At 35.1% G+C, this 24,552-nt stretch overlaps 1 protein-coding gene across 4 annotated transcripts; it reads left to right on the top strand.

Moving 5' to 3' along the window:
- The first annotated feature begins 1,599 nt into the window (after positions 1–1,599).
- On the top strand, positions 1,600–19,483 carry LOC129876140 (two-component response regulator-like APRR7). Of its 4 annotated transcripts, none has more exons than XM_055951478.1 (10): positions 1,600–1,840; positions 2,042–2,514; positions 7,704–7,865; positions 7,984–8,117; positions 8,372–8,533; positions 9,106–9,289; positions 9,377–9,779; positions 9,905–10,691; positions 18,724–18,750; positions 18,980–19,483. In XM_055951478.1, the coding sequence occupies exons 2-9, from the start codon at positions 2,193–2,195 to the stop codon at positions 18,736–18,738; spliced, it is 2,169 nt and encodes a 722-aa protein (XP_055807453.1). In that variant the 5' UTR covers positions 1,600–1,840; positions 2,042–2,192; the 3' UTR covers positions 18,739–18,750; positions 18,980–19,483. The 4 variants fall into 4 exon arrangements, with proteins under 4 accessions (XP_055807453.1, XP_055807451.1, XP_055807452.1 ...); XM_055951476.1 differs by having other exon boundaries at positions 18,943–19,483; XM_055951477.1 differs by lacking the exon at positions 18,724–18,750 and having other exon boundaries at positions 18,943–19,483.
- Positions 19,484–24,552: the final 5,069 nt, after the last annotated feature.

Below are 24,552 nucleotides of genomic sequence, written 5' to 3'. Positions count from 1 at the left end.
TCTTTTAAAAAAGAAAATATCTTATTTTTCTAGTTAATTTTAACTTTTTATGTAACGTATTTAATATTTAAAGTTGAAAACAAAATTTTAACCTAATTGATTCTAAATTTTATAACAATGATTTTAAATATTAATAATTATTTTTTTAAACCTAATATTTATACATATTTAATAAACTACTTAATACAAAAATACTATTTGAGCAAAAATTACTAAATCCGGCCAAAATCCATATTCGGCTTCTAGCTCAACTCTCAAGAGTAAATGTCATTTCAAAACACGTAATATATATTTAAATTAATATCACGAGGTTTAAAAATATGTGTGTAAATATTAAAATTATATTGGATTTGAATTCGTAAATTAATTTGGACTATATTAAATTCAACAGAATAGTCCAAATGATGTGGCAATCCAAGTCAAATTAAATGAGCCACTAAAACCACACTACATGTCAAAGTTACGTGGCAATCCAAGTCAAATTAAATGAGCCACTAAAACCACACTACATGTCAAAGTTATATGACAATCCAAATCAAATTAAATGAGCTACTAGAATCATGTCATGTGCCAAAATTATGTGGCAATCTAAGTCAAATTAAATAAGCCACTAAAATCATGTCACGTGTCGAAGTTATATGACAATCCAAGTCAAATTAAATGAGCCATTAGAATCATGCCATGTACCAAAATTATGTGACAATCAAAGTCAAATTAAATAAGCCACTAAAACCATGTCACGTGTCGAAGTTATGTGGCAATCTAAATCAAATTAAATGAGCCACTAGAATAATGCACGTGTATATGTGACATGTTCTGACCAATCAAATTAAAGTTCTTCACTAAAGAAATCTAATTGGTCAGTTCAAACCAACCAATCAAATCACATCCTCATACCACTCCATACAATTATAAATAGAGATCCTCATTATTCTCAGATGAGAGGTTTTCAAGAACAAGAAGCAAAAAGAGAGAACATGGATCAAATGCCACAAATTTTCTACAAAGCTACAAAATTCAAGTAATCAAATTCAAGCTCAAGTTCAAGATCAAGAACGAAGGAAAATATCAAGAAGTTCAAGATCAAGTTACTTGTTCATATTTATTATTCGTCATAACCATACAAGTATTCGTGACGAATAATTCAAATCCAAATTTGAAGACCAAGATTCAAAATCAAGCTATTCAAGCCCTTGACTCTAAATCAAATTCAATTTCAACATATTTCATATTATTTGAAGAATCAGAAGATTACTATAGAGATTGTAACACGCATTACATTTTGAAATCAAATATTACACTTTGTTACTCCAATTTTTCAGTCTTGATTATTTATTTTTCTCGGCTTGAAAATTTATTGTTTACAATGTGAGCTCGAAAAATACTCAGCCATCGACACGTGTTTTCCATAAAAATCTGTCGCGATTCGGCAGCAGCCCTTCGAGCTTCCTTCTTTAGATTCTTCCTCAGCATGTATGACTGACGTGGAACAATCTCGATCCTACGTGGCGTTAGTGGGACCTACAATCTGTCCACATCATCAACTCCAATAAAATCTTACTGTGAAAATCTTGTCGAAAAGCCCTCTTGTTTTTTTTCTGGATAAAGCAAGTTATTTTTTTTCAGTCTGTTCCTTAATTTTGTGTAGAATTCATCATGATATAATTGCTAATTATAATTCCAATTCAATTTTCATGACGCCTTTGCTCTATTTTTTTGCTCGGTTTAACGGAATTTCGGTGGCAGAGCAATTTTTATAGCTGTTTTTCTTTATGAGATTTGAAGGTGCCGTATCTAATAGTTTCATCAATTTCAGGGTTTGAGGAATTTTTGTGTAAAGGTTAGGTTTATTAGTATTGTTCTCATATATCGATTATCGTATTATTTTGTTGTTATGCTTTGGCTTGAAATAAGGGTCCTCTCTGGACTCCACTCTATGAGACTACAGTGGGTTGTTGTTGTTAGGTTTAATTAAGTAGTATATTAATCTTGTTGATTTTGCTATTCAATTGATAGTTTTAACATTTCTGATGTGGAATAGGTATGAGAGGGTTTGTATATGAAGAATTTGGGTTTTTGAAGAAGAAGAAGCAATGTGGACTTTGCTTTAGCTGACAAGGATTCATGAAAGGTTATGTTGGCATCACATCTTCCTTATCATCAGTACTTTTTGGTTGGCAGGGAGTGTTTCAATGAAAATCATCGGTGATGAAGACAAAAAAATGTTAGACGAGGACAAGGTTATCGGAGATGGAATTTCTGGTGAAGGGATAAATACAGTTAAGGATAATGAGTTCAAAATTGACATGATTAGTAATGACAGGATAGACGAGAGGGATATCACATTGCAAGCTCAACGTGGTTTGAAATTGCAAGAACAGCAACAGAGTCAGGGGTCAGCAGTCTGTTGGCAACAATTTCTTCATGTCACTTCCATTAAAGTGCTGCTGGTGGAGAATGATGATTCAACACGACATGTCGTCTCTGCTTTACTTCGAAATTGCAATTATGAAGGTTAGTTCTTTTTTTGTCTAGTTTGAGTTTTAGCTTGACGGATTATTAGCAAATAGATAACATTTGACTATTTTGTTGAAAACCTAGCTTGTTCTTGTATCTGCATAGCTTCAGCCTTTCCTTTTATCCTTTTAACTCTAGCTTGCAAGAATCAAATACGACGGACAAAAAGATGAGCCAAACTGTACATCTGAGTTTGTTTTAATTCCTGGTAATGATTATATGCAGAGCAATCGGATATTGCTTATAACATTGGGTACTTAAAGGTAGGAGTTTGGGCGCCATTTATAGTATATTTTTCTGAATTTTTATTACCCAACACATAATGGTGTTGCCAGTGGATGTTAATGTCACGACCCTGACATGTGAGTGGCACGCACACGAACCCTTCGGTGGGAGAATCAATGCTACACCAAGCTAAAGTATACTATCAATCAACACGCATTTAAATATGTGGAAACTGTTTAAATAATTAGTTTAAAAACTGAGTTCCCATAAATTAAGATAATGTTATAAAAAACATGCGGATATTAGCTCCCTAGAACCTGAAAGTCATTGTGCCAAAACTCTATCTAATGGCCAAGAATAAAGGGATGCAACCCCCGGAAACAATAAATAAGAGAACAATAGTCTAAAAGTCTGAGTCCGAAAGGAAAAGACCAAGAGCTAAGATGAATCCACAACAGCCTGAAAGAACTGGCCCACCCTTGAATCAAAACTATCAATTCTCTCCAAATTAAGGTCTCTCAACAGCCGCTTGAATATGCCCTGTACTCAACAAAGAAAGAGCAAATGCAGTATCAGTACACAACCACAGTTTACTGATAGGATCACACGGCCATTTCCAGTAAATGAGATATGAGAAAGAAACTACAACATAGTAAGGCATATGTCAACTTTTAAATCATTATATAGTTAAACATACTCAATCACCATTCAACAATCAACCATGGTCCTCTTACGGAACCCATATCCAAACTGTTAGTGTACCAACGTGGTACCCATTTCAATAGTTAGTGAACCGGCGTGGTACCCGATTCAACATGAATTCATATATCACAATTACAACCACAATGAATAGGCACACACACCTGTACAACCAAGTAATACATTCATTGCATGCAATTTGACCACAAGATATCATTTCAATTCATGGTTTTTTCTTTTCCTTAATTGTATATCATGTACGCAATACTAGTGAAGTAGTTAACTGGCACATATAACTCAAACGGGGAAAACACAACACCTACCTCGAAACAAGTTTTGAAAACTCTAACGAACTGGACCTTTCCCTTTTCCAATGCTTTGGCTCGTTCTTGGTCTAAAACAAACAACAATACAAATAATCAATGAACAATGGCCTACATTATCCGAATTATATCAAAATCCTAATCCTTGGCCAATTTCATGATCATCTCCCCCAATTAGGACTTTTTCCACCATTAATTTCAGACCAAAACCTTCCTCTAAGAGAATCATAGATTCTAAGGTGTAAGAATCGAATTACAAGTTAGAGCAATGAATAACTTACCTTTACCGAAGAAATTGGTGGAAAATTGAAAACTGAAAATAAATAGCCCTAGGTCATCTCTAGATTCCCAAGAACGAAGTTGCAGAAATAAAAACGGTTTTTCGACTTTTCTGACTTAAAACCCGCGATTATCCCGCTATAGCAGCCCCCACCACGGAGGGATTCAACCCGCTACAGTGGCTTGCATGGATATAGAAACTCGGAGTTCGTGTCCCAACACCCATTTTGCAACACAACCTTAAACCTTGATGTTCTAAAATAACTCTTCACACCAAATTCAATTTCGAGAGTTCTGCTGATCTGAATTCACTTCCGTTAGGCCCTATGGATTTCTTAACGTCTTAACTACTAGTTCAAACAATCAAAACTCAGAAATCAAACCCTAATCCATTACCGGATTGCCCTAGACCCCACCTGACTCAAATTCCATCCTAGTCTGGCCTAGTCTCGAAATTTCCTAGTTTACTACTCAAAAGTTTCCGGCCCAAATTTCTTTCCCATTGGCTTATCCATAACTACAGAAATGGGTCGTTACAGTTAACCTGATGAAAATCAGAGTAATCAAAAGTGAAAAGCCCTAACGAGCACCAATCTCTTTTGAAGATTTAGTTGCAAAATTCCTCTCACTGTTCTCACTCGCATCTTGTTTCTATACTATATGTCCTTAATTACCCTAATGTACGCCACAAGTACACCGTTAGCCTCCAAACATCTTCAGTGAATCCCCTAGCTACTTTGTCGTAAGCTTTTTCTATGTCAAATGAACACCATATGTAAGTCCCTCTTCCTCTCCCTAAAAAAAGGTCTTGTGTAAAATTGTGTCGCATACCTAGAATACATTAGCTGAAGGAAGAGAAGTCCTATAGAACCAGTCGTCTTATACAAGCTGAATCGTAAAAAGTCTGATGATCATGTGAATTGGAACTTCCCGGACTTTGTAATGCAAAACATATGGGATGGGAAAAGTGAAGAAGGTGGATCAAATTCTACATACTGATCATAACGAACTTTGGTCTTAGTGGGCGGGATTCCATGTGGTTTCCTTGGAATCTCAGGAGGCTTGGGATAAGAATATTTGTTATTGTCTATGTTGTTCTGTCTAGTTATGGAAATATCGAGCAAGATGATAGACTAAGCGGTAAAAGGGTCCACTTAAATGGTTTCAAGGCAGTATTGGGGGAATAATACTGTCAAAGTCTCTCACCTATTGTTCGTGGATGATACCTTGGTGTTCTGTGATGCAGAGTACTGTAGTATCTATTTTGAGACTAATATTAATCGGTTCTAGGTGATGTCAGGTCTCCTTAAGAAGTGCGAGATTATCTCTGTGAGAGAGGGAGAATGCTGAGGAGCTAGCACATGTGTCCAGTTGCAAGAGAGGAATAATCTCAACAACCTACTTAGGGTTACTGCTTGGCGCATAATCACACTGTTTGGAATACATCAATTTAAAGAATTGAGAAGAGACCGGAGGGGTGATAGAAGATATATTTGTTATAAGGGGAACATAACGTTGATTAAGATCACGTTATCAAGCAATTCAACGTATTATATGTCCTCATGCCCAGTTACTGTTATTGAAAAATTGGAAAAACTCCACAAGAACCTCTTATGGGACAACAATGATGGGATGAGAAAAATTCATTTGGTGAATAGTAACGTGGTCACATCACCCATCAAGTATGGATGGTTTGGAGTAAAAGAGCTTAATAATTTCAGAATAACACTATTTCGGAAGTGGGTATGGACATTCTGGAATGAGGAAAGATGTTATGGAGGATGATCACAGACATACGATGCGCAGAAAGGGGATAGAGGGCTGGCCGCTGGCAGCATCACTACACATTATGGGTGCGAATTGTGGAGAAGCACTAGGAAGGAACAGGAGATGTTCAATGACAGTGTCACTTGCAAGGTTGGCAATGAGTGTATAATTAGCTTCTGGAGATAGAGGTGATGTTATTCTTTACTTGAGTCGAGGGTCTATCAAAAACAACCTCTCTACCTCCACAAGGTAGACGGTTGCGCACACACCACCCTACCTAGACCCTACTTGTGGGACTACACTAGGTATGTCGTTGTCGTTGTAGATAGAGGTGATGTGGTCATGATGTCTAAGCTTCAGTTACCTTACGGGTTTTCACATCTCTGTTTCGTGGGATGCTACAGCCAGGTCAATGAGAAACAGAGAGGGGAAGTAAAATGGGATTTAGGATTTAGAAAAAAACTACAGAATTGGGAGGTACAACAGAATATCACCTAATTGGACCATGACATGTGGAGATAGAAAGGAAAGGAGAGTGTCCTCTTTTGGCAAAGTCATTATATGCAGGGCTCTTAAAAGTGAGGAACAGAGTTTTTCGCTTACGGCAGCGTGAATTGCTAGAGCACCAAGGAATGTCCACGTATTTGCATGCAAGCTGGCAGAAATTTGAGAAAAAAAACAAATCATATATCAGTTAGTGCTTCATGTGTAAGCACTCTGGAGAATATGTGAACCACTTATTTGTACATAGCAGGGTACCTGATAACTTGTGGTAGACAGTCCTAGACACGTTCAGCGTACAATGGGTAGTGAAGAACATCAAACATAGCTGGATATTCGGGAGGAGAAGGAGATGTGAAACTTGGAATGTCGTTCCGTTGGCACTTATATGGGTCCTTTGGGGGAAAAGAAATAGGAGAACATTTGAAAGAATGAAATATGATTTTATGCATTTTTGGGCATGCCTTCTATTAATTTTGTATGTACCACGAGCTTCCATTTGTATGGATGATTGGTTTATCATTTTTTAGCGAAGCATATTTTGATGTAGGTTTTCTAGTTGTAAACTTATTGCATGTTGTTGGGAGAGGAGGAGAGGGGGGGGGGGGGGTCTCCGGTCCCCACGACACCAATAATTGATTTATTAAAAATGTCTTTATTGTATGGCTTGTTATGCTCATCTCAGATGCTGCTAACCTCATGCCATATTTTGTAATGAGAGTTATTTGAAGGGGAGCCAGCAGCAAGTCTAGATGAAGAGCTGCTGACATCCTTTTACTGATCTAGCAACTTAGTTCCATTCCCTAGGTTTTTGGCTGTGTAAATTAATACTCCCTCTATCCCAGTTTATATGACTCACTTTCTTTTTTAGTCAGTCCCAAAAAGAATGACACATTTCTATATTAAGTAACAATTTAACTTTAAAGTGCCCATTTTACCCTAAATAAAATGATTTATAGCCACATAAACATCTATCACTTATTTTAACCACTAGTTTCAAAAGTCTTTCTATCTTTCTTAAACTCCGTGCCAAGTCAAACTAACTCATATAAAATGGGACGGAGGGAGTATATAAATAGGTCATGATCATCTAATTAGTTTCTATTATGAATCTTGTCAATATAGATACATATTTTCACTTCAACTTAATATGAAGTTTCAAGTTTCATATTTGTGGTATTTGGTCAGAGCAACTTGTGCATAGTTTCAGTGACTTGTTCATCTGAGATTTTACCACAGTTCGCCTATGTGGTTCTCTATGATTTTCCCTTTGTATTACACGTTCAATTCATGACTTCTATCTGCTGCACTTTTTGTAAATATCTTTTGTTTGGTTGCTCTCTTCCCATCTTTATTGTCTTTTATTATCTAATTAAACTTTGTTATTTGCAGTTATAGAAGCAGCCAATGGATTGCAAGCTTGGAAGATACTGGAAAACCTGACCAATCACATTGATCTAGTGTTGACAGAGGTTGTAATGCCTTGCTTGTCAGGCTTAGGTCTCCTATCCAAAATCATGAGCCACTACACACGCAAGACTGTTCCTGTTATCAGTAAGTAACCCCTGCTGTTTTGCCAGTTCTATTGGTAAAACTCTTACTATACCATGTTTAATTTTGAATTGATACTGTTATACCTCTACACCTGATGACTGATGAGGGCCATGTGCAGTGATGTCATCTCATGATTCAATGGATTTAGTCTTCAAGTGTTTGTCAAAAGGTGCGCTCGACTTCCTGGTAAAACCTATACGAAAGAATGAGCTCAAGAACCTGTGGCAGCATGTGTGGAGAAGATGCCATAGTGTGAGACATCATTACTCTCAATATCCCTTTTTTCTTGCATGCATCTTTGTGTAAAAAGAACGGCTGATGCATTGATGTCCATCAATATAACTAAATACAGTACTGATTTGTTATGGAGATATGTTTCTGCTTATTTGTTGGTGGGCTGTTTGTCTAGTTATAGGCTGTTTCTTTCGTTATGTGTTATATGCCATTTCTTTTTCTTCCAAGTGTTTTTGTGTTATACCGTAATTACTTTGTCCTCATTTTCTCAGTCTAGTGGAAGTGGGAGCGAAAGCGGTACTCAAACCCAAAAATCTATAAAATCAAAAAGCAGTGAGCAGTCTGAAAACAACAGTGCTAGCAATGACGGGAAAGATAATGGGCGGTACAGCCTAAATGTTGGTAAAGGCAGTGAAGATGGAAATGGCACACAGGTATTGCCATTTGGTTGCCTTCCCTAGAAATAAAAGGACATTTTGCAAAATCTACCTTTTAGCTTATTATCATTTATTTACATGCAGAAGATAACACATGATAGCAACAGCCTCGAAAATGGGCTAGATCTACTCTTTCATAGTTATTTGAAGCATTAGATAATTGAGGAACTTCCTTTTCTTTTTTCAAAATGTTCTACCGATTAGTACATGTAGACGAGAGTCTGAGACATATATTGACACATTTAGAACACGAACTTTTGAAGCAACCAAACGAGGTAGAAATGCACAACTTCATTCGAGTTAGAATCCATTGGTTAGTCCATTGTGATAGAGATAATTTTATATGTCCGAGCAATCAAAAACAATGCTTATATAAGTTTCTTACGGGAAGGAAAGAAGACTCCAAAACTCAATGTGTTTTTCTTAGTCACATTGTCATCATGATTCAACATAATAGTTCTATAATGATATCCCTGTTAAGCATCAAAATTCCAAGGCTTAATGACCAATAGAAGTACTGAATGATTTGTATAATATTTCTTTCTGAGTCTGAAATTTGTATTTTGCAGAATTCCTGGACAAAGCAAGCTGTTGAAGCTGGTAGCCCTCAGACAGTGTCTCCATTCAAGCAGGTGCCTGAGTGTCCAGACAGCACTTGTGCACAGGTTATTCGTTCAAATGCAGAAACTGCTGCTAACAAGAATGCAGAGAGAAATGCCAAAAGGAAATGCCAAGAAGAAGAAGAACATCCTGGTAATGAGTATTTCTAATCTTTTTCTTCTCTCTGGCTTTAGTGTTTCTTAGTTGACTGAAACGTATGTATCATGTGTTCCATTGAAGATTACATTGCAAAAAAACCCTCTCTCAAGGGCATACCTAGAAATCAGCAGTCACGACCTGAAAATGCAATTCAGCTTCCAGTCAAACTTGTTGATGCAGAACATAAGACCCTGCTGGCAATAAATTCCAACCCAAGCAGTTTGAAGATGGATGAACACCAGGCAATTCTAGATGGTAATTTTCCATCCACTGAATATCATGATGTGACTGCTGCGACAACTCATCCTCGGACCAACAGTAGAAGGTTGAACAAAGCTGTGCAGGTATTAGAAATCAATAATTCATCCATTGGTGAATCTAAAGAGCTACGTTTGAAAAGGCTAAGAGAACCAAAAGAACCAGAAAAAAGTGCTCAAGATGATCGTAGTGTTTTGAGAAGATCAGATCTTTCAGCTTTCTCAAGGTTTGGAGACAATATTCACTAGTTATGCTCTTTCTAAACTTTTTGTCAGAGCTGTGCTGATTTCCTTTGTTGGATGGGGAACTTTCAGAAATTTACCTTTTGCTCTGTCGTGGACCATTTTGCAGGTATAATTCGTCCTCAAACCCAACGAGGACTCCTAATGGGATCAAGCTTGGTAGTTCTTTAATTAATAATGGCCAAGAAGTTGCCAAGAAGTCAGTACGTGATATTCCAACTCATACAAATGAGAAATTTCTATATCCAAGTTCAAGTGGAACTGACAATATTATAGATAAGGGGTCCACCACTAATAGACTTTCCGAGGAACCATTACTTTCTAGAGACAAGGCGGAAGCAACATCAACAATTAAAGGTTTGTACTCATCATCAGCTTTCAAGCCTGCGAAAATTGACTTCAGAATCTCCCGTCAGCAAGTGCCTCAAGTTAAGCTTAAGCCTTGTAACATGCAAGCTACAGACAGTCTTGTTCCGCGAGGCTCTCACACAGACATCCTAGTTCATTACCACCACCATTATCACTTCCATGACCTAGATCAAGATTGCACTTCCACCCAGGTAGATTTCTCATTGAAGAAACTGACTGTGGGTGGCCCAAGTTGTGCTTCATTCAACAGTCTAGCTAGGCCTTGTGAAGGGAACCCTGAATATCACAGTTTGAACAGAAGTGCTTCGGGAAGTAACCGCGGAAGCAATGTGCTGGATGGAAGCTGCACAGCTATAAATGCTGGAGGCACAAATGGGGAAAGTGATAATGGGTTAGCTGGCAAAAATGGAAGTGGTGATGCCAGCGGCATTGGTTGTGGAAACACGACAAATCCTTCTAAACTTGCCGGAGAAGCAGCCTTGACCAAATTTTGTCAGAAGAAGAAAGATAGATGCTTTAAGAAAAAGGTAGATTGAAGCATTCCATTTGTAGATTCTCTATCCTTATCTTGTTTTCATCAGTGATTGGTCCCATTCCTACTTTCTCCTGAAGTAGCTCGCACAGCATTCTACTGTCATACCTGGTCAATCTGTTTATCTTTTGGTATATATATATATATGGCAAAGCTATTACATGCAATGATCATGAGAAAATCATTCAATAAAAAAATATCTAACTAGTCATTTTCAGATCAAGAATTTAGGACATCTAAAATATTTTCTTGGTATTTTGAGGCCCAATCAAGAGACAATGTTATTTCACAAAGAAAGTATGTACTAGTTACCTTTAAATACATAGGTATGATGGATTGTAAACCTGTTGTAGTCTGATGGATCTGAACAGTAAACTGTTATCAGATCAGGGGAAGTCATGACAAATCCTAAAAGTTACCAAAGGCTAGTTAGGAAGTTAGACTATCTCATTATTACCTAAAAAAACGTTTCTTTTGTTGTGGGTGTAGTAAGTCAGTCAATGCATCTGCAATACCAGTCAATGAGATGCTGCTTTACCAATCTTAAGACACATAAAAAAGGCACCAGGCCAAGAGTTGTTGCTTGAAGATAAAGGAAACACTCACATTAAAGGATCCTTTGATGTAGATTAGGCTGGTCAACCAATTAGTTGACATTCTACATCTGGATCAGCGTTATCAAAAGCAAAAAGTGCAAAAAAACTTTAAGGTCCATTGGGGCTTTAAGAGGAAAGCGCAAATAAAGCATGGACTTTAATGTAAAAGGCACAAAGGGAGAAAAAATACAAAATATTGTTTAATCCAAGACTAATAATTATTAGCATGAATGACAAATGTATGAACAAAGATTTGAAATTGTTATGGAGGGTCTGAATAGCATGATTAAAACTGCAAAGGTGAGGGGATGGTTGAGTGTTTTTGAGGTTGGCAGAAATGGAGATAACAGCGTGGAAGTGACTCATCTGCAATACTCTTATTTATGTGATGCTGAGGAAGGCCAACTCAAGATTTTAAGGGTGATTTTAGTGCTTTTTGAGGGGTTCTCAGGTCTGCACATCAATTGGAGGAGAAGCTATCTGTACCCTATCAATAAAGTGCAAAACATGGAATATCTAAATGCAATACTGGGTGGGGAAATAGGTGTTTTGCCAACAACATATTTAGGAATGCTCTGGGGGCTAGATCTCAGTCTTATGAGATCTGGAACAAGGTGGTAGAAAAATGTGAGATGAAGCTAGCAAGGTGGAAATTACAATATTTGTCCAGAGGTGGGAGACTGACTTTGATAAATTATGTCCTTGATGCCTTCCCAACTTATATGATGTCAGTGTTTCCAATTCCTCAGACGGTCATCGATAGATTGGACAAAATCAGAAGAAAATTTTTGTGGCAGGGAAACAATGAGAAAAAGAGTTATAACCTGGTCAACTGGGATGCTGTAACAGTGGGTACGAGACATGGGGGATTGGGTATTAAGAACTTGAAAAATCAGAGCAAGGCTCTCAGAATGAAATGGCTGTGGAAGTTTTGCAATGAAAATCAATCCTACTGGAAGGAAGTCATTTATGCAAAGTATGAAGGAGGAGATTACTGGATGACCAAAACTGTAATTACACCTTACTGAGTAAGTGTATGGAGGTCCATTAGATCCTTGTGGGATGATTTCAAAAACAATACAAGGATCCAAGTGGCAAATGGGAAAAGAACCGACTTCTGGAAGGATGTGTGGCATGAGGCTGTCCGGATAGAAATCTGTTTCCAGATATTAGTACCTGAGTGTCACACCAGCACAAGTCCATAGCTGATTACTGGTTTCCTTAAGGGTGGAGCTTCGTTTTTAGAGGACAGTTAAATGATTGGGAGATTCAGAGATGTGCTGATTTTTACAACACCATTGGTACACTCAATGGTTTGGAGGGGGGGTCAGGATACTTTATGGTGGAAGGGCAACAGAAAGGGTATTTTCAAGGTGAATTGTGCGTATAACTGGTTGAACAACTCCTACCAGTTGACTAGTAACTGGCGTTGGAAAGGAATCTGGAAATCCAAAATACCCCTCTAAAGTATCATGTTTTGTGTGGTTATTGGCTAAGGAAGCAGTTCTGACCCAAGACAACCTAATGAGGAGAGGGATTCCATTGTGCTCAAGGTGCCTGTTTTGTGGGGAAACTGCTGAGACAGTTAACCATCTTTTTCTACACTGCAGAGTAACTAGCCAGCTCTGGAGACTATTCCTAAATCTCAAAGTCATGCAAGATCGCTGAAGCCATTCAGAGTTGGGAAGAAGCTGGAATGCAGTCTAAGAGCAGAGAGAGATGGAGAATTGTCCCTGCTAGCATTTGGTGGGCAATATGGAGGGAGAGGAATTTTAGACGTTTTGATAGTATAGAAAACAGTATGCAAAAAGTCAAGCTTAATTGCTTGTCGCTACTGTGTTTTTGGTGTTATCAACTATACTCCAATGACACTATCTCCCTAGTTGATGTACTAGACTCAATTTAGGATCAGATAGCTGGATTTGATGATCTTATTGTAAATATGGCTCAGTACTGCCTATGTAGTAATACACAAAGTTACCTGTTTCAAAAATAAAATATATGATAAAGTGAAATATCAATCGTTTAGTGTCGCCTCTTCAGAAGAGGCTCATTGGCAAGGAAAATTATGTCTTAGAACCTTGATAACGTTACTGAAGTACACATTAAGCGAGACGAAGCGCTCAACACGTTTTGAGACTCGCTTTAGGGCTTAAGCACCTTTGATAACACTAATTTGGATTTTGTGCATTTTTTTGGTAATCTTGTATTATGGAAAAGAAGTAGTGGAATGTTGTTGCTCGATCTAGTAAAGAGCTGAATATTGAGCCATGGCAACAACTATATGTGATTAAATGTGTTAAACAAGTAAATTGAAAATTGAAGTTTGTAAACATTAATGAAATAATGTTTTATTGTGATAATCAAGCAACATCAGGTATAGCTTCTGTGAGAAATATAGGAGAAATATTATTGAATTGTGTAAGAACAATATTACACAAAGACCCTATTTATAGACACTATAAAACAATCATTTTCCAAGTAGAATACGATAAACTATTCATATTTCTATTCCTATTCTAAGTAGGATACTATAATCTATTCCTATTCTAAGTAGGATTGTGTACACCTATTCCTATTCTAATACCCCCCCTCAAGCTAGTGCATACAAATCATATGTACCAAGCTTGTTACAAATATAATTAATACGAGGACCGGTGAGGGACTTAGTGAAGATATCTGCAAGTTGATTACTTGACTTCACAAACTTTGTAACAATATTTCCTGAGAGTATCTTTTCTCTGACAAAGTGAAAATCAGTCTCAATGTGCTTAGTCCTCATGAAACACTAAATTTGATGCGATATGTCGATAAAACACAGAGTGATAAATTCCTGAATTGCAATGTTGAACTTCCCAAACCAAGCTTGAGAAGACTGTTTCAGACCATAGATTGACTTGAGAAGACTGTTTCAGACCATATAGTGACTTACACAATCGACATACAAAGGCTACCAGACTCCCCCTGAGCAACAAAATCAGGTGGTTGCTCTATATAGACTTCTTTTTAGAGATCACCGTGGAGAAAAACATTCTTAATGTTCAACTGATTAAAAGGCCAATGGAGAACGACAACTATAGATAGAAAAAGGCGGACATATGCTATTTTAACTACGAGAGAGAAAATATCACTGTAATCTAGTCCAAATATTTGAGTATGCCTTCTTCTTCTTCTTTTTTTGGCGAAAGTAAATTTGAAACAGAAAGAAAACACTGCAGGAAAACTCAGATCTCTCAGAAACAATGCAATGGCCGCTGAAAAATGCTCGAAATCTGGTATAAAATATATGGAACGCCTCGAAATGAAGAGATGAGTAGATCTTAAACAAGAAAGTCACCGTAAAACTGGTCGGAACATGCTCATGCCCTAGATTATTAGATTTGATGGTTGAAAATGGTCACAATCTAAGAAATAAAACTACATGGGTAGGGTCAGAATGATGGCACGGCCCTACTGAGAAAGAGAATGATATGGGTAGGGTCGGAATGATGGCACGACCCTACTGGAAAACAAAAATTATATGGGTAGGGTCGGAATGATGGCACGACCCTACATAAATAAAAAAGTAGTCACCGAAAAGATGGCACGGTACTACGCAAATCAGATATGAAAAAGTAGTCATCGGAAAGATGGCACGGTGCTACACAAATCGAATATGAGAAAGTAATCACTGGAATGATGCACGGTGCTACACAAATAGATATGAGAAAGTAGTCCGAAAAAATGCACGGTACTACGCAAATTAAATATGAAAAAATAGTCACTGAAAAGATGCAAGGTGCTACGCAAATTAGATATGAGAAAATAGTCACCGAAAAGATATACGATGACCCAAACTTTTGCTAACATAATCATTGGCCAGACGGGCGGCATATATGAGTAATAGCCGCCTTCCGGCAGCAAAAGCTCTTTAATTCTTTACCAAGATCGTAGAGGCTCTGATACCATGTGAGAAATATAGGAGAAATATTCTTGAACTGTTTAAGAACAATATTACACAAAGACCCTATTTATAAATACTATAAAATAATCCTTTTTCAAGTAAAATACTATAATCTATTCCTATTCTAAGTAGGATTGGGTACACCTATTCCTATTCTAACAACTTATAATCCAGTTTTTCATAAAAGAACTAAAAATAGAGAAAGAGGTATCACTTTGTTTAGGAGAAGGTTATTTCTAAGGACATTATCACAAACCCTTTCGCGCAGCTAAACTGCTATCGGCTATCTTTACAAAGGTTCCTATAGGACTACAAAGTGAAAACATTTCTAATAAGTTTGGTGCCTATGATTTATATGTTCCGACTTGAAAGGAAGTGTTTGATATAAATGATAATTCAAACAAGGAAATCAAGTCAAGTTCACTTATTTGGAAAATCACATTATGGACAAGAAACCCATGAAGTCAAACCACCCAATAAGTGCACCTCACTAAGGTCAAGGAGGAGCCACGTGTAGCACACAATCATTTATAACTTCCTCGCATATGTTAAGTTTTCGTATAGTAAATCTTACACCTATTATTAGGTGGTGATTTTGACAAGCAACCATTAATTTGAAGGAATTCACAGATCTTTTCTAATTTCAACTTCAATGTTTGAGGTCTTATCTCTTTCTTTGTCTACACATTACTAAATTGAAGCAACACTTCTTTCAGCACTTCCGGAGTATGGATCTAGACAAATTGGGTACTTTTTAGGTATTCAGGTCTCTCAGTTCAGATCAAATATTCTCATCTCCAGTGTAAGTATGCTCTAGACATTCTTGTTATAGATCCATTGACACTCCTATGGATCCAAATGTTAAGTTTCTACTAGGTCCATCTTAGTCCTTTAGTGACCATGCAAGATATAGGTAGTTGGTTGGTAGGTTGAATTACCTCACAGTAACTCGGGATGATATTGCCTTTTTGGTGAATGTTACAAACTAATTAATGGACTCTCCATGTGACTCACTGGGATGCTATAGTCTATATTCTTTTTTGTGAGTGTTGTAAGTTAGTTTATGGACTCTCCATGTGACTCATTGGTATTCAAGTATATCTATATTTTTTGATACATAGAATCAACTTCTGAAGAAGATTATTTTTTGAGAACGAGGGCATGAGAAAATACTGAATACACAGATATAGATTGAGTAGGGTTATCTTCTAATAGACGTTCGACTTCTACATATTGTGTTTTACTTTGAAGTAATTTGCCTTGGAAAATCAAGAAACAAATTAGGTTGCTTGATCCAGTGAGAAGCAAGACAATGATCTCATTCGCACCAGATAGATGTTCTCCATGTTTCATTGAGTCTGGTGCTTCATGAGGGAACTAAACACATGGAGAAGGGCCACACTTTCTTGGAGAAAGATACACTTAGGAGACATTGTCATGAAATTCGTCAAGTCAAATGATCAGTTGGAAGATATATTCACCAAGTCTTTCACGGGTGTTCGTATAAGTTATTACATTCGTAACAAACTCGGTGCATACCACTTGTATGCTCCAGCCTGAGGTGTTAGTTAAAATGTTAAATGCAATCAGATCAGTGCATATAGTTATGCTTGATGTTAGGGCCCACATTGGGAAACATAATAATGTACATAGTAAAGTGTTCATGTAAAAAGACCTAGTCACACATTCTCATAATTCTTTCTGCCTTGCCCCCCCACCAATGCTCAATATTCATACTTTTTAATGTAGATAGTGTAAAGAAAAGAGAAGAAAGAGATTTTGGGAATGAATTACTTTATTATTTGGTCAAACATGTTGGGACTTAAATAATGTTTACAAGTAACCCATAAAAGGAAAGAAAAGTAATTTCTACTCCTAATTATTGCACAAGAACATGGATTTTAAACCTAATCCATGTTTACAAAGAGTTTATATTTATAATATTTATATTCTCAACACATAGTTCCAATTTTTTCCATGTTGGAAACTTGTATACACTGTATCTATAATATATGTCGGAATTGAGTAATGAAAAGATAGTCACTCATGTTGGGAGTTTGGATAACATTGTGTCCACGGAGATCGTAGATCTTGTTCATATTAATTGAGGAGTATGATGAAGTGTAGCTGTCTAAATCCATAAACCTAGAAAGTTGGTGTCAATAGTTCTCTACTTGTTCAACTGTGTCGGTTTGGGATGCAGTCAGTGTAGGTTAGCAGTTCACTGTTGGGCATAAATGATTCGAGTGGCTTTTGGATTGTCAAGAGATTCCAAACGAAGGAGATGCCAGTTTGGAGGAAAGTTTAAAATGGTTATGGATGGATGAAGAATATGAGACCTGTAATATCAGCATGTCTAAGAATAGAAGTTGGAATATGTGTGTTTTCTCTGGAAGAGCTAGGCACCTCTGAAATGTCGGTGCCAATTTCACTGGATAGAATAGGGCAGGAGAAAACTCAGGGATTGAGGGTTCCTACTCTAACTTGATGCTGTTAATCTGAGGAGGCTAAATTTGGTTGTGTTGATGGAGGAAAAGATGCTGCTCCTGAATATTGGATTATGCTTAAATTTTGGTTATTTTTGGCAAGAAAAATGAGGCAGAAAGTGAGACTAATTTTTTATATTGTCACTGTTCATCTAGTCAGAAAGTTGTTTTTTGACAAGGTTTGCATTTCCTTTTTCTTCTTATACAATCTCCATATGAATTTCTTTTAGTTTTAATATGTAATAACCAGTGGCGGAACCAGGAATTTTATGAAGGGGGTTCAACATTTTATTACCTAAGATCTGGAAAAAAAAATGTGCTTATTCGGATTTGAACCCGCGAGTTGAGACAAGCTAAGGCAAAATGTTGAACCCCTTTGCCACTGAGCTAGTCCCTTGGCTTATGTTCAGGGGGTTTAATGTTAATTATATACTCATAAATTAAAAAATTTATCTTATATATACAGTGTAATTTTTTAACGAAGGGGGTTCGGATGAACCCCCTTGATACCACGTGGGTCCGCCCCTGGTAATAGCTAGCTTAACTCTAGATCTCCCGAAAAAGTGAACACTTTTAATTCCTTCCCTCTTGAATCGGATGATCCAGTCATGTGCATTTCTTAAAATGCATGAAAGTGGGATATTATAGAAATTCCACATCAAGTAAAGAATGTGTGAAATAATATCGATTTCTTGGGAATGAGAAATATTTTAGTTAAAGAAAGGATTCAAGTAAATTGAAATGGGATGGAGGAGGAATGATAGTAGGTAAATTGTGATGGAGGTGAACATGTTTACAACAATTGTATCTAAACTCACTTGTTATTTGCTTCATCGACAAAGTATAAAACTTTATTGTGTTGCGAGGTACTTCTAGTGTAGAACAAATACTGCTATGTTAATAAGGTCGTATTTGTGCCAAATGTTGCTTTTCTATGTTATTTTGTTTGTTTAAGTTAATAAACTGATAACTAACATCGTGATTCAAACTGTTGTGTTGCAGGCAAATGCACTTTAATTTTAGAATCAGGTAGGCAATACTTGAACTCACTTATGAAACCTCTTGAGCAAACTTTAAGAGAAGAACTGATTATCTGCTTCCAAGTCAAGCGATCCTAACCAGTTGAAGCTGGTCTACTACCTCTCTGCATCATACAGTTGATCGTGGGGGAACACACATATTTCTAGTTTCAGTAATTTTCTTTTTGTATCTTGCATGCAGTCATTCAGAAAGTGATAGGAGTGCCTTCTATGCGTAGGGAGTGGAAATTTAGAAGGAATGAGGTTGACCTGATAAGAGTACATGGATTGAAGACCTAAAAGCTACGTGCAAAATGCATGCAACAATCAAGAAGTTTGCATTCTCTGTTATTTTGCTGAAGTCAAATGGCTATACCATCCATTTGAGTCCGAATGGTGTAGTAGCATTAATTTTTTCTTCCTTGAATTGTATATTTTGGTTTAATACTAAAACAGAAAGAGACTAGCAGAACAGTGGCCACGTGTTTGAGGACATTTTCTGAGGCTGGCAGACCAAAAACAACCCAAACAATACTGCAAATAATCATTTAGACTGTACTTCCTGATCTTTCATGCCTTAAGTTTGTTTATAATAGTGTCTTGTACTGTGAGGAGATCTACTCCTGTGTAACATATATCAGATTTAACCATATTTTTTCTTAGCAGCCATTGTAGTGTCAGTAATTGGGACTTGTTATAGGAGGAGATTCTGCTTTTCAGTGAGTTGCCTTCTATAATAACAATCTGTCACTCCCCAGTTCTGTTTAGTGAACAAATTTTGTAGGGTTGAATTTGGTTGGTGGTTGATTGATTTATGTTTATACATTATGAGTTCCGACTCAGGAAATAGTTTGTAGGTAAGCATTGAGCTGAGGGTCTATCAGAAACCACCTCTCTACTCCACAAAGGTAGTGGTAAGGTCTGTGTGTACGTTCTACCCTTCCAAGACTCTACTCGTGGGATTATTGTTGTAAGCATTGTGAGACACAATTGCATGGATCTCGTCGGCGGATTAGTATGAAAATTTTTAACATGGTAGGTACGAGAGATCTACCACCATTCTTTGCCATGAAAAGTTTTATCATCTCCTGTGACATGGTGTTACTATTTGAAGCTCCTTTCTTCCTATACAAATTAGCAAAATACTGGTGGAAGAAAGAAGAGATAGAAAAGGCAAATCCCTTGCGATACACCAGATCTGGCTCAATTATTGATAGAGTGAATATGAGGCCCATCTGACCAGGAATAGAGATCTATGAATATGTTCATTGGAACAACATTTCCTTTGTTGAAATCTTGTACAAAACAAGGAGAATTAAGGTTAGGTTTGTTCCTCATGGTTACTTGTTTCTTGTAATTTGTTGCAGCAAGGTATATACCATTTGATTAGCTTGTGTAATATGTTTTTCTTTTTTTTGATTTTCCACTTGGTATCTGCTTTGAGGTCCGACTAATTGAAATTTGTGCCGGAAAATTTTAATGCTTTCTATCAAAGATGACTTCATACCCGGCGTAATTATATTTGGTATATCTCCTTATCCAATTTCCTGGAGATCCCATCTTATGCCAAAATAAGTGTATCCTTTGAACTATAAATAGTTGATTGCCATAATGCAAACAAAACCAACCTTTTACATAAATTGCTTTTGCTTTGAGGTACAAGTTTTGGCAAATGGCATCCATGTGCTTGAAACGCAACTTATAGGCTACAACGTGTTTTTGACCAAACTTCTAAAAAACTATTATTTGAGAAATGTTTTATAAAATCAATTTTTTGGGGGAAAATAGTTTGAATTTGGAAAATTTAATTGAGAAGTGATTTTTTAGTATTTAATAACTTTTTTTTTGGTCAAAGAATCTATATTGCGATCACTATTATTATTAGTTATTCAAGAATCTGACAGACCACGTTAAATTGATTTTGCTCTCTTTTATGACCATTCCTAATTAGTTGGATGTTTACTTGAGGTATAAAATTGATCGATGGTCAACTTTAATTACAATTAACAATGCTGGTGTATTTCTATTCGGGTGAAATTGTAAATATTCATTTATTCTTAGAACATGTTTGGAAAGCCACAATGTAATTGAGATTTGGTGTATTTGAGTGTAATTACATTCTTTAGCATATTTGGTAGATCAAGTAATTACTTGGTAAGAGAGGAATTGATGTAATTGAAGGACAGTAATTACACTTTTCAATTCTAAGAGAGGATAAGGAATTGGTGTAATTACATGAAACTTTTTTAATTTTTTCTTTTATTTAAATTTATTTTTTTTAAAATATTCTTATTATTCTAATAGTTTCTAATATATATATATATATATATATATATATATATATATATATATATATATATATATATATTATATTTCATTTCCTTCTCATTCTCAATTTTGTTATGTTAAAGTTTAACATAATACTCTTATATCAAACTTTAACATAATACTCTTTATGTACGTTGTGTTAAAGTTTGATATAACTTTAACTTTTGTTTTTAAAATTTAATATAGCATTGTAATTACACTTGTGCAACCAAATAATACAATTGTAATTACACTGTAGCAAAAAAAATAGGTCATCATAATTATTAGGTTATATAATTACTAGGCTAGTAATTACTACCTTAATAATTACACTAATTTTAATTACCAGGTGACTTTCCAAACAAACCCTTAGAGGTTCCCGGTTTGAACTCTGAGTATGAAGTCGCTTTGATAAGAAGCGTTCTATTCCTCAAAGTGGACCTTCTCAATGCGAATTTGAATCAGTTGAGTCTGATAATGAGTACCGAATCGAATGAAAAAATAAAATAAAATTGCAACGCTAGCTCTAATTAATTTATATGCTGAGTTGCTTGACAAATGGCAATGGATCATTGAAAAATTTATTTTTATTTTCTTGGCCAATAGAATAGCAGAAGAGAAAATTAATATTTCTTTCTTAGTTGTAGGGGTGGGTAAGGATGAGGTGGTGCTCCACATTCTTTTTCAATTGCAATTATTTCTGATTCTATAGAGATCTAGAAAATTAAAATCACTTTCAAGAAATTACATTTTTAGTTATATTCATCCATTTTTCAAAAAGTGGTATTTGATTATATTTGTTATCATTTTTCAAAAAATTGCTGATCTACTGATTCTCATTTTTCCCTTTAATTTGTTTTACACTATAAAATAGTGAAATGAATATCTACTCAAGTAGGATTACATGTTCCCTTGATGATTAATCGTCTTAGAATTTTTGCTAAAGTCGTATGCAAGTATGAAGATCATCGTGGTTTCTAACTTTCATTTGTATTTCTTTACATGATATTTTTTTAGAAAAATATTAAAAATTAATTAAACTATCAACTTTGAAAAAAAAAACTTGACAAAATTGAGATGATTCAAAAAGTCTAATTTTAATTATACAAAATAATAATATAATACAAATTTTACAAAATAACCGATCGAATCGAATCACTATACTATTAAAGAAGAAAAACAAACAAACTGGGAAGGAAACACCTAGTTCCAATCTTAGAGCTCTAGGTGAATAATGTGAAAATATTCATAGGAAGAGGATAACAAAACTATTCTTTTTTTCTTTATAACATAAAAAATCTAAATATTCCTGCGATAACAGAAAAAATTCTGAGTTTAGGAAGAAAATCTTATTACTTTAGAAATATATGGTCCTGATATGTCAAGATTATCCATCAATAAATTAAAAGATTCCTTCCACATTGGCAAGTAGTATATTCTAAGGAATTTTTTCATTATTCTTCTCATTGATATTGCACATATTTGCCCTTCAACTACGTCCCATAAGTACTACACGTATTTCTTTGTCTTTAATTAACACCATATATAATCAACAATCTTGAAACTTATATCTTTGAATGGTTTTCAAAAGTTCTAAATATATATAAAATAAGTGATTTTTAACTTCTTAGTGTTAACTAATCTTAACAATATAAGAAATATTTTATAACTCTAAAATTTTTAAAAGGATTCGAACTAAAATCTTAAGGTAATAGATGGAGTGAATATTTTATTTTTTTGGGGTAGAAGTTATAATTCTAGGACATTATTTTGGAGTGTCAATTTTATAAATGAAATTCTTGGATGGTGTCATGGAGTTTAGTTTTTACAACTCAAAATTCTAGGACATTATCTAGGAGGTCAAACTTATACAAGTGAAATTTTATAATAATATCTTGAATTTAAATTTATATAAGTAAAATGTCATGATATTATTTTAGAGTTTGAGAAGGAGATGATTCAAATTTTAAAAATAATATGCAAGTGAAATTCGAGAAAAAAATTCTTTGAATTTGAATGATGCAAATGAATTTCCAAACTCTGTTTTAAGCTTTTGTCAGAAACATCTTTAAACTATATCTCAAACTTAAATTACATATTTAAAATATTATTTGTACCAGAAAGCATCCTTCAAAAATATTCCTCTTCTACTTTTTGGTCCAAAAATATCCTTAATCTATTGGAAATGACTCAAAAATACTCTCATTCCACCTTTTGATCTAAAATTACTCCGCATCTTTGTTTTTGGCTCAAAAATGCCTCTCCTTTTATTTTTTCGGTCTAAAGATACTCTCAAACCAAATTTAATTGAATTGGATTATTTTAATAATTAGTTAATTTTTTTTATTGGTTCTAAAAGAAAAAAATTATTTATTCAAATTTTTAATATTAGCTCTCCTCAAAATATTTAAGTCTAAAAAATAAAATGAAGAATAAAATTCTTATTCTTATTATTAAAATAATGCAATAAATTTTTTAAAATTTAACTTTTAAAATTGTTAGTTTTTTCTTCAATACTAATTTCCTTCAACTTTTCCACATCTTTCGGCACTTATTACCTATTGAAAATTTGTTTATCTCCTGTGATTTGATTCTCCCCTTTTCAAATCCAATTTAGCAAACTGAGTTATTATTGAAATCGCTTTGAGTTTAACATTTGAATTGATTTGAGAGAGGAAAAAAGAGTTAAAGGTTTAATTTTGGATTTTTAGGACGAAGGATGTTTGCATTCAAAGTTAAGTTAAACAAAAAGTAAGATGTCGTTTTACATTGGCCACGAGGCTCCAAAGATTGGTCTAGGCTCCAAAGATTGGTCTTTTAGGTGTACAACTTCTTTTCATGAGATTTTGCTTTTTTGAGATGAGAAAATAGTGTCTTGTCTTGTCTTTTTTTTTTCGTTTTTATTTATTTATAAAATTTTATTGTGTTATTTTAATAATATGAGTAAGAATTTTATTCTTCATTTTTACACAATAATTTTTTATTTTATTTTACATTGGACTTAAATATATTGGGATGAGCTAATATTAAGAATTTGAATAAATAAAAATTATCTTTTAGAACAAATAAAAAAACTAACTAATCAGTAAAAGAATTCAATTCAATTTGGTTTGAGAGTAATTTTAGACCAAAAGATGAAAGGAGGGGTATCTTTGAGTCAAAAATAAAGGTAGGGTATTTTTAGACCCAAAGGTGGAGGGGAGAGGGAGGTATCTTTGAGCCATTTTCAATAGGTTAGGGATATTTTTGGACCAAAAGGTGAAAGATGGTATTTTTGAGTCATTTCCAATAGATTAGGGATATTCTTGGCCCTTTCCTTCAAAAAAATATATATTAAAAATCTTGAATACCATTGCTTGTTGAAACAAAAAAATATTAGGAAGGTGTGATGATACATGATCTGATCTTATTCTCATTTACTAGAAGTTGGAGCTTAATTATATTCACCTTTTTCAAAGGTAAATTGTAGTTAGATTAATACTTTTTTGGGGCAATCTAATATTGA

The sequence above is a fragment of the Solanum dulcamara genome, chromosome 12, assembly GCF_947179165.1.
Source record: "Solanum dulcamara chromosome 12, daSolDulc1.2, whole genome shotgun sequence".
NCBI classification, from domain to species: domain Eukaryota; kingdom Viridiplantae; phylum Streptophyta; class Magnoliopsida; order Solanales; family Solanaceae; genus Solanum; species Solanum dulcamara.
Note: the sequence above shows the minus strand (reverse complement) of the source record. Positions and strands in the feature narration are given on the sequence as shown.